This window comes from Poecilia formosa, unplaced genomic scaffold, assembly GCF_000485575.1.
Source record: "Poecilia formosa unplaced genomic scaffold, Poecilia_formosa-5.1.2 Scaffold104, whole genome shotgun sequence".
Taxonomy (NCBI): Eukaryota; Metazoa; Chordata; class Actinopteri; order Cyprinodontiformes; family Poeciliidae; genus Poecilia; species Poecilia formosa.
In genome coordinates, this window is record NW_006800043.1 from 975162 (window position 1) to 984707 (window position 9546).

Sequence of the window (9546 nt, forward strand, 5' to 3'; positions counted from 1 at the left end):
TAGTTTTTTTGTAGGCATTTCGTCAGAGCTTGTATTCAAAGTGTTTCATCAAAAACAGCAGCCGATATGAAGAATCTTAGCTTATTTTATTAAAATATGGAATTCAAGCTGTTGTTTTATTACTACTTCTCTGTGGTTTACAGGTTTTTCTTTCAGTTTTGTCTTTAGAGGCATTTTCCAGATGAGCTCGGTTAAAGTTTCAGAGGCCACATCTGAATGTTCCCGTCTCGGTTAAAGTTTCTTGATAGAGAAAATCAGTAAAAAATTAATCTAAATTGAAATCCCATTTAGTAACATTGTTTTTATTAATCTTGTAACAAATACACAGTAAAACCTGTTGACAGTAAAGAGAATTATTGTGCATTTATACCACTTAGAAGTGGAACAATCTCTGCACATTTACTAAATGTATTCAAAACATATTTACATAAAAAAAGAACAAATCTGATCCAAGTAGGACCATTTACTTATGACTTATGTCTATGGATTAGCAAACTTTTTTTTTACAACAAGAAACCAAGGCTAAGGTCATATCAGCATCAAGCACAATTAGTTAATCTGTTTATTTGAATGATACTTTATATGCGCAGTCTCTTTACTTGGCATTACTTGCTGTGATACGAGGGCAAATTTGACAAAGTCGCCTCAAATCTTATAAATATGTAGACTTTTTGACCAAACAACCCTCTATCTTTTAAAATAAACCACCCACAATGTAAAAAAAATAAAATAATAAAATGTGCTAATGTATTGTGCAGTACAGCAACAGGACTGTAAACCTAAAAGGTTCCTCCGTGAATCATTTGTTCACGTTCCATGGAGGCGTTTTGGCTCATAACACTGTAATAAAAACACAGTAAAACAATAGGGTTCACACTTGTAATCCACTTCTCAGGGAGCCATTCTGTTTAAGGTGCTGATCAAACATCAAGGCTGGGCTGGGCTCATACAGGCGAACGCGGAGTGAATTCGCACATGGAGCCTGTTCTCAAAGTCATAGCCGGCGTAATCCTCCTGTATAAAAAGATCCAGAAAGAGTCCATGAATAAATTCTCCCTTCATCTTCATGGCTTGAACCTTTACCGAGCTTCTGCATCAACACAAACAGATCATTGCCCCCGCCGGTCAATCAGCTAAAAGCAGATTCATTAAAAATAGAGGGATCCAGGAATCTGACTCCATTTGTGTTCAGTTTAGATGTTGGTGCATCAATTTTATCACATAGTGATTTTATAGCTAAAGGGAGCGAGAGATCTGTGCTCAGTCAATGTTAGCTGTTAATACAAGAACACAGTCAATGGAGCTGCAGGAGGTAGAACACCAGATGGATGAACTGCACCAAGGTCTGAGCAAGCAATTAAAGTCATTTGTCATACAGGATGGTAAGAGGGGACAGATATTCTCAGGGCACATATCATAAATTTAGAATAAAGTATTACTTCAAGATAAAAAAAAAATAATAATAAGGAAGAACTTTTGGGGGTTTTTTTGCTAACTCATTTAAGATTAAAGTCGAAATGAGTGTAGAAAAAAACAACAACAGATCAGAAATCTAGTTGAAACATTGAGAATAATGTTACATTGTTTGGATTCAAGTGTAGCTATTAAACCAAGCCACATAAGCACTAGTGAGAGGATCTGAACTAGACGCACTTCCCCATTTCACAAGGAAAATGAGGAAGTAACGACATACTTTAGAAATTTTCTTAGTAAATATGCATCCCCCTTACATCCGGACAAGAGCATTTATTTTGGTTGAACAGGGTGATGAAAACCTAAGAATAGCTTCAATCAGCTGCAGATCACTGGCAAACAGCCAGCAGTTGCACTTGCTTGTTCATTTGTTCTCTATGCACTAGGGGACAAATGAACAAATATATATATTTTTTTATTTGCTCAAAAAGTATATAGTCACATTTTTTGAGCAAAATTATTTGTACAATAAATTTGCTTCCCACTAATTTGCTATATGAGCCAAACCTTTCCAATTTTCAGGGACAATGTGACACATTGTTTTAATTCAACACCTGATCACTAAACCTGACACCAACTTCAACTCGAGTAGTGCAAACGCAGTCCTGCTTCTTTACAGGTTTATCTGCTTCTTATGTTTCTAAGAAGCAAATCCTAAGAATTTCTTTTTAGTTTATTTTTACAAACCGTTTCTCCAGTCAATTATTGAGCTCACTGGAATATGAGAGTCAGATTACTTTAACTCCAAAGACTTTTTGAGCACATGAAAACAACTGGACTGCATGAAACTAAAAAATTCACAAAGCAAAAGACAAGAAGTCAAAACAATGAATCCTTCGAGTACCTTAGCCTGAAGCAATAGCATTCGGCCCTTCTCTGCAGTCTGTGGGGGGAGGCAAAATAAAAAATTTATATCATGTGACTTTGAGTGAGTTGAGAGAGAAGACCTCACTCCATAACACACAACCAATCATACACAGAATCTATACCTCTGGGGAATTTAGCAGGACACAGGCCAGTTCATAGCAGGAGTAGGGCTGCACGTAGGAGTTGCACTGACGTCCAACCTCGTCGCTCGCAGCCAGACGGAAATACTGTTGGGACACGATTGTAATTTCATGCAGGAAAGAAAACAAGGTTTGCTAATCACCACAATATCCGTTTATAGTGCGTACTTATGAGTGCATGGATTAATTAAAACTCTGTTCAAGGAGCTATTAAGTGAAGTGAAGCATGCTGGGAATCAGGAAAACATTGCATTATTAACCACGCATATACCTGCACAGCATCTTTAGTATTGAGGAGACATCTGCTAATGGCCCCAAGAAGCAGGTTTTTCAGGTCGGTGCATGACGCATCTTCAATCCCCTGCAAAACTGAGACAAAAACGATCACTGTGCCTCTGCTGCAAAACGCAACAGCAACCGGAAGACAGTGCGAGAGGCGGGAGCCCCTAAACCAGGCGCCATATTTTACAGCGCTTACCATGAGTCATTGTCTGCAGCTTGGCAGAGGAGCAGTTAGGCAGGGCTTTCCACAGATAGAGAATCTCAATCACAGACAAGATGCAGAGCTCTTTGGACAGACCTGGGCTCCGTAGCTTCTCAGCCTGAGGCGAAATGGGAATATTTATGAGTCAGTGATTTTTATTGCAGTTCAAGAAACGCAAAAAGAAAAGAAAACGAGCCAGATAAATGCTCACCCTCTTCAAGGAAAACACCTCTATCTGATTATTCTTGCGTTTGAAAAGTTTTTGAACATCTTTAAAAGTCACAACAGCGCCCTCCAGATCACCGGTGGCTCCTTGGCATACTACAAAACATGGCAGATACGGTTAGAGGCAACGACAACAAAAAAATACTTATTCCTTCAATGCCATGTTACAAACATAAATAATATATTTTACAAATACGTGTTTTGTGGTAAAGTAATGGAAGATTGTGAAAAGGAAGGAATATAATACATGGTTTTCAATATGTATTTTATTTCAACAAATAAAAATTCATAAGCTGTGGTGAGTAAAGGGAAACCATGGTAGTGGCAGCATCATGGTGAGGGGGAGAGGGCATTTCTTTATGTGCAGACTAGCTAAATAGAGTAGTTCAGAAGATGGACGAAGCCAAATACAAACCGATCCCGATCCTGGGAGAAAACCATAGATGCCCAGTCAAAGCCCAAACAAGAATCCAATTGAAAATCTCATCTACAATGTCAAAACTGATGCTCTCTGCAATCTCACTGAGTTTGAGCCTTTTTCCAAAAAAAAGAAAAAAAAAAAAAGAAATGAGAATTTCTCTCTGCAGACAAATGCTGAAAGACTTTGAAATTATAACTGCAGCAAAATGTGGTCCAATGAAGCCTCGACTCCAGGGAGCGGTCTGAATACAAACGTCTGCCACATTTTTCCGATTTTCATTTCTAAATTTAAAAACCAGGTCTGCATTACCTCCTGTTAAATAGGCGTAGTAGCACTGCGACCAGCGAGACTCCGCCTTCAGTCGCTCAAACGCCCTGTAGGCTTCGGTGTAGTTCAGTTCAATCATGCTGCACCAGCCTGAAACATTCACCCAGAAGAATTTAGAGATTACGACAGACTAGCGCAGAACATGGAGGCTAAAAACCCGGGGAGGAAAATTATTACCTATTTCGTATAGACACACATGTTGAATCTCCCTCTGGTCCAAAGCCAGGTCTAAGGCTTCGTTGAAGCAAGTCAAGGCACTACTGATCTGGCACTGGAAAGAAAACAAAGTCATTTCATAGTGTGAGCAATAGTGAGGCCTCCCAAATCAGAAGAGATTTACAGGTAGAAAGCAAATTTATTGTTTCGTTTCTGTGTGTCTTTACCTCGAGGCGTTGAACTCTTCCTTTAAAAAATATGAAGAGAGAGGAGTTTGGATATGTGGCCTCCCTTTGTTTAAGTATGCATTTTGCCTCCATTAGGCCTGCTTGTGTGTCTGAGCCATCTAGAGCAAAGAAGGGCTGCACCACCGTGTGGTACCACAGCAGAGCCAGGCTGCAAGGAGAGCAGAGAGTCACAACTTAACTTTTCTGTATTTGTCATTTTGATGATGTCAACTCGCTAAACTGCAACTGATTAAGATTAATTTTATTTGACTCAGACTGCGAAAACTCAAAATATACATTAGTGGATGTTTATTACGAACAACCTTATTCTGTAACTTGGGAGATCATACTCATGACTTTAATAATAATTAGAAAAAAAAATGAAGAAACTGAAATTAAGAAATGATTCAATAATATGGCATGACTTGGAAAGCAATACCGCAGAACTTGAGTCAGCTGTTTTCTTTCCTTTGTCAACTCATTTTGCTTTCATTTCTTCGTTTAGGAATTTCCATCAAAATTCAATACTTCAGTTTTTCATTTTTTTTTTTTTTTACACCTAGTATTTATACGATGCCTTGGAAAAGTATTTTACCCCTCCAACTTTTACACATTTTGTCCCTTAACAAACAACAAACTTGAATGTATTTCATTGAGAGTTTTAAGTGAAACACAAAGTTGTGCATCCCTGTGAAGTGGAAGGAAAATTATATTTCTGTTTGTTTAAGATCAGAAAGTAATCTCTGTATAAGTACAGCTGTTCTGCGAAGGTGGCTAACCTGACAGGCCGGATAAGGACAGCATTAATCAGAGAAGCAGCTGGGAGAATCTTTTTACACTTGATACACATTCAGTTAACTTACAGTTTTTTTGTTTTGTTTTTGTTTTTTAATTGAACGCATCAAGTTACAATTAAAATGACAGCAATGCAAACAATACACGTTCAAAGGAGTGGGTAAAAGTGTAAACTTATTAAAACTCACCCCTTCTCCAGCAACATCACAAAATGATGTTGCTGTGTACTCCTGTGAGCTGTAAGACATTTTTTTCTTCTGCTGTCAATGCACTTTATAACTTTGGCTCTTGTAGAGGATTGTCAAAAAAGAAACAGATCATTGAAAGCAAAACTGTGATGGAAAACTGACTGTGCTTAACACTCTGAACACACAAGCCCCTTTTTGTGATCTACATGTGTTCTTCGCTGCTCGTGGTCAACAGTTTCCGACATGGAGTGGAGGCTGAAGTCACTCCCGAGATTCACGTTGGTAGTAACTACCTGTAACTACTCTGAACTGTAAGACCTAATACAGGATTGAGGAATAAATGTGAAAAGCCTGAATTAGAATCACAACAAACTCTCCTCCCCTCAGGAAATCCTCTGCACATATTTTGTATTTGTATGTTTTAGATGATTATTACTTTACTTCCACTTCACATCTATGCATTACTCTGTATTGGTGTATCACATAAAACCCCAATACCATACACAGATGTTTGGGGTTGTGGCAAGACAATGTTTTACAAAGTTAAAGGGGCATGAATACTTCATAAACATGCTCACTCACATACTCACGTAGCTAATGGGGCCTTCATGTCCTTACTTTCACTGGCATACGTGAGAGCCGAGAGGCCTTGATCGCGGTCTCCAGGGAAGCCCAGCAGGTTGACGATCTTCAAAAGGTGAGGCGGCACCATGGAGATGCACAGGTGGAAAAGGCCATAGCCGAAGCTGACAGATCCTTTCAGCCGGTCCAGAACCTCCGGGCTGACGCCGTCCTGTCTCTGAGACCGGCTCGTTCCGGGTGAGGAGGATCGGCTGCGGCTGGAGGAGGAGGCCGAGGAGGATGACAGAGAGGACGACGCTTGCTGTTCGGGGGCCCTTCTGTTGCCTTCTTGTAGGTGTGTGATGTCATTGTAACATTTGTTATACATCTTCCATGCTTTGCGGAGGATCCAGCCTCCTTTGATGTATGCTGGAAGGGAGTGTAGCTGAGCTGAGTGAAACTTACTTTGGATACAACGCAAACTTTTGACCTTTTTATTCTGCTCGTTACCTGACAGCTCTTGCTTTATGAAAGACAGAACTGCGAGGTAGACCTGGCAGTCTGCAATGATGATCTGCCGCTGCAGTCGGTCCACAGCAGCCATTCCCAACCTCTGGGAGTCCACCTGCTAAACCACATCACACTTATCCACTCTGGGTTTCGGGCCAACGGCAATAATAATCCGTCATACATTTATCTACAACGATTACACTCATAGATTCAGGTGGTTACTCACGCTCCGCTTTATCTTGTTTTTAATGGTTTCAATAACGCTGCCATTTTCACTCTCACACAGTCGCTCCGTGGATTTGAGGTCCTCAAAGGCCGTCTGCATTTTCTCCTCTTCAAAAGTCATTACAGCGTTCTGCACACAAAACACACCCAGATTAATCTTTCTAAATGCAGAAAATTTATGGAAAAAGACGGCGACCCATGGCTTTGTAAAAAGTGAAGCAAAAAAGTTTGGTAACTACAGCCCAGAAAGCAGGAATTCAAATTTTAATTCTAAAAGTGATTTAGACTTTAAACGGTATAAAATGACTGATTTGTACATGTCGTATATTTCACAAAAAAATTCTGCAGATCTTTATGAATGACTTCATTACCTTGAAAAGCACTTAATAAATCAAAAGTTTGAGGTTTCAAAGTAAACTTAGTCATAAATTGTATTTGAATGTTATCTTTCAAAACACAGAAACTATACACACACACACACACATATATATATATCTTTCTATTATTTAAAAGCTCTTTTCATATTTTTTCAAATTAAACTGTTTTAAGGTAAAAACAATAGAAAGATGTGTTCTTTATATTATTTAAAAGCTCTTCTAATGTGTTTTTTTTAAATTAAACTGTTTTAAGGTTAAAATGAAAGTGAAATAAGAACAGAGATCTGAAACTAAATGACGTCAAGCTGACAGAACAATTCTGTACTTACCAGAAAACTCACAAAACTTGCACCGAAACTCATCAAAGGACTGTGGTTCCTTAAAAAGAGGAAACAGAACATGAGTAGGGGGCTTTGTAATCATTATTACAGCAACTAAGTTTGTGCCAAGTCTGTTTCAAAGCCAAACCAAACACTACTGTGATTCCGAAGACAGATATTAACAAGTGAAGACATATCAGTAGCAAAAACCAAATGCATCACAAAGCATGGCAGTGTATGGCTTACTCTGCCTTGGAGTCTTTCACTCCCCTCCATGTTTTCTTACTTATGCTGTCAAAGCAGGATGGCACTAGGTGCTTAGAGCAATTAGTGGGAGTACTGACATTTTGCTTTTCACCAGGGGTCAGGACACCTAGGGGCAGCCTTCTGTGACATCAACATGTAGCCTTAAAGCATACCCTTCGCTTTAGATAATAAGCTCTTATGACAACACAGCATGGCAGAAGAATGAATACAGTCTAAATCCAATACGTGGATTATACTAAAAGAGTACAAATAGATTAGTTTGTTTATTTTTAGCTTTTCAACTCCTATATGGGCTCATTTATATCCAACAAAGTGTTTTGGATCTATCCAAAACAAGTGAAAGGGAAGTTAATTCATGGAAACTTTTCAGTTGGGACAGGCATTTCAGGAATGACAACTTGCTAAACAAGCAGACCTCTTTAAAAACATGCATAGAGTAAAGATTGCTAAAATAACTACAACACCCCATCACCAAACATAAATCAGCCATTTGATTAATCCATTACTATTTTTTCATAAACAAGTTGGTCTGCCTGAGTATTTTCTTGGGGCATTAATCTAATCCAGCTTGTGACCAAATCATAAGGTGAAACTCACCAGACAAGTAGGACAATGATACTGTGGCGCTTACAAAAAAAAAAGAAAAAACTAAGACAAACATAAACATTCATTTTATGAGGAATAACTAAAAAGATATGCAGTTGGTGGTTTAACCTGAAAGCTGCCTGGAGACACACACAAACCTGTATGTCTTGAAGAGCTCATCACTTTCCTTAAATCCGTTGTTGAGCAGCATATTGATTCCTTTCAGAGCCAGCTCTGCGTCGTTTATATGCTCCGTCTTCTCCTCCTCGGAGCTCCCGGGAGCTGCTGCTCTTGGGTCCGCCATTAGGACACCCGATACCGCCGCCGCAGCTGGAGGCAAGTGCCCGAGAGATTCCGTGTGGGGGGTGCGGTGGCTCTGGATAGTTTACTCGCAGTCAAAACAGTCTCAACCCGTTGCGCAGCTCTGAACAGTCGCTGTCATGTCTATGCTGTTTACATTAGCAGACTAATAACCCATATAGACGACATAAATAGCTGCAAACAACTGATAATGTGGGTTGACCGTTGTTTTATCTGGAGGGTTGCGCCGCTGTGTTCCGTATTCTGCCGCCTGTGTCTGACCACCGGTTTGTGTTCCTGTGGAGACAGGAAATGTGCTACCTTCAAGTGCATCCGGAAATATCATATTCTCGGTTAGACCATATAAAACCTTCAAACCTCTGTCCCGTAAAATGTAACATTATTATTATTAATATTACTGGACAACTAATTTGATTTCATCTATGCCTCTTAGTAATTGGATTTTCCCATCAGAATTGAAAAACTGGGTTTAAAACAGTAAAAACATTAAATCACAAGCAAAGAGAGACAGAAAATTGTAGATAAATGTTTGCTCAGGCACAAAACACAATAAAAATGTGACCTAAAAATATGACTCCAAAATCATCAGAGTAGAAACAAATATGTGTTCAATGTGTGTTTTGTTTTTGATTATCTATAGAATGCAGTGATGGTATAGTTCTTTTGAAAATTAATTTTAATGAGATTACTGATTACTCCGTGAAAAAGTAATTTAGTTAGATTACTGAATAGTTGATTTGGAAAGTAACTAAGTTACATTAAAAGTAAAATTTTTAATGGTAGATTATTTAATGGTTACAACAGTACAAAAAAAAAACTAGTCATTTTTGCATGTTTTTGTGTGTTCCACTATTGTCTGGAAAACTAAGTAGGATTTTAGAGTTCCTTACCACTCCTTTTCTGTTTGAAAAGGAGTAGGAAGAACACTTATTTAATCCTAATCCTTTATCTCAATTTAATTACTTACTGACAATACCCTAATTATCAAAAATTTGTAGTTAAAACCATGTTATAATATTCATGTTCCTGTTTGATATACTGTGTTAAAGAGCCAACAAATAAACTATATTTCATAGA

General features: G+C 38.6%; 1 protein-coding gene across 3 annotated transcripts; it reads right to left on the reverse strand.

The window, feature by feature from the left end:
- Positions 1 to 281: 281 nt before the first annotated feature.
- LOC103143022 (tetratricopeptide repeat protein 39C) lies at positions 282 to 8776 on the reverse strand. Of its 3 annotated transcripts, none has more exons than XM_007559388.2 (14): positions 8307 to 8775; positions 7306 to 7354; positions 6601 to 6729; positions 6375 to 6489; positions 5894 to 6293; positions 4321 to 4489; positions 4115 to 4208; positions 3920 to 4027; positions 3176 to 3285; positions 2959 to 3082; positions 2752 to 2849; positions 2463 to 2567; positions 2318 to 2356; positions 282 to 1014 (listed from the first exon to the last, which is right to left on the reverse strand). In XM_007559388.2, exons 1-14 carry the CDS (start codon positions 8450 to 8452, stop codon positions 928 to 930), a joined length of 1773 nt encoding a protein of 590 aa, XP_007559450.1. In that variant the 5' UTR covers positions 8453 to 8775; the 3' UTR covers positions 282 to 927. The 3 variants fall into 3 exon arrangements, with proteins under 3 accessions (XP_007559450.1, XP_007559449.1, XP_007559447.1); XM_007559387.2 differs by having other exon boundaries at positions 6375 to 6492; XM_007559385.2 differs by lacking the exon at positions 282 to 1014 and having other exon boundaries at positions 1482 to 2356; positions 6375 to 6492; positions 8307 to 8776.
- Between the last annotated feature and the right edge of the window lie 770 nt (positions 8777 to 9546).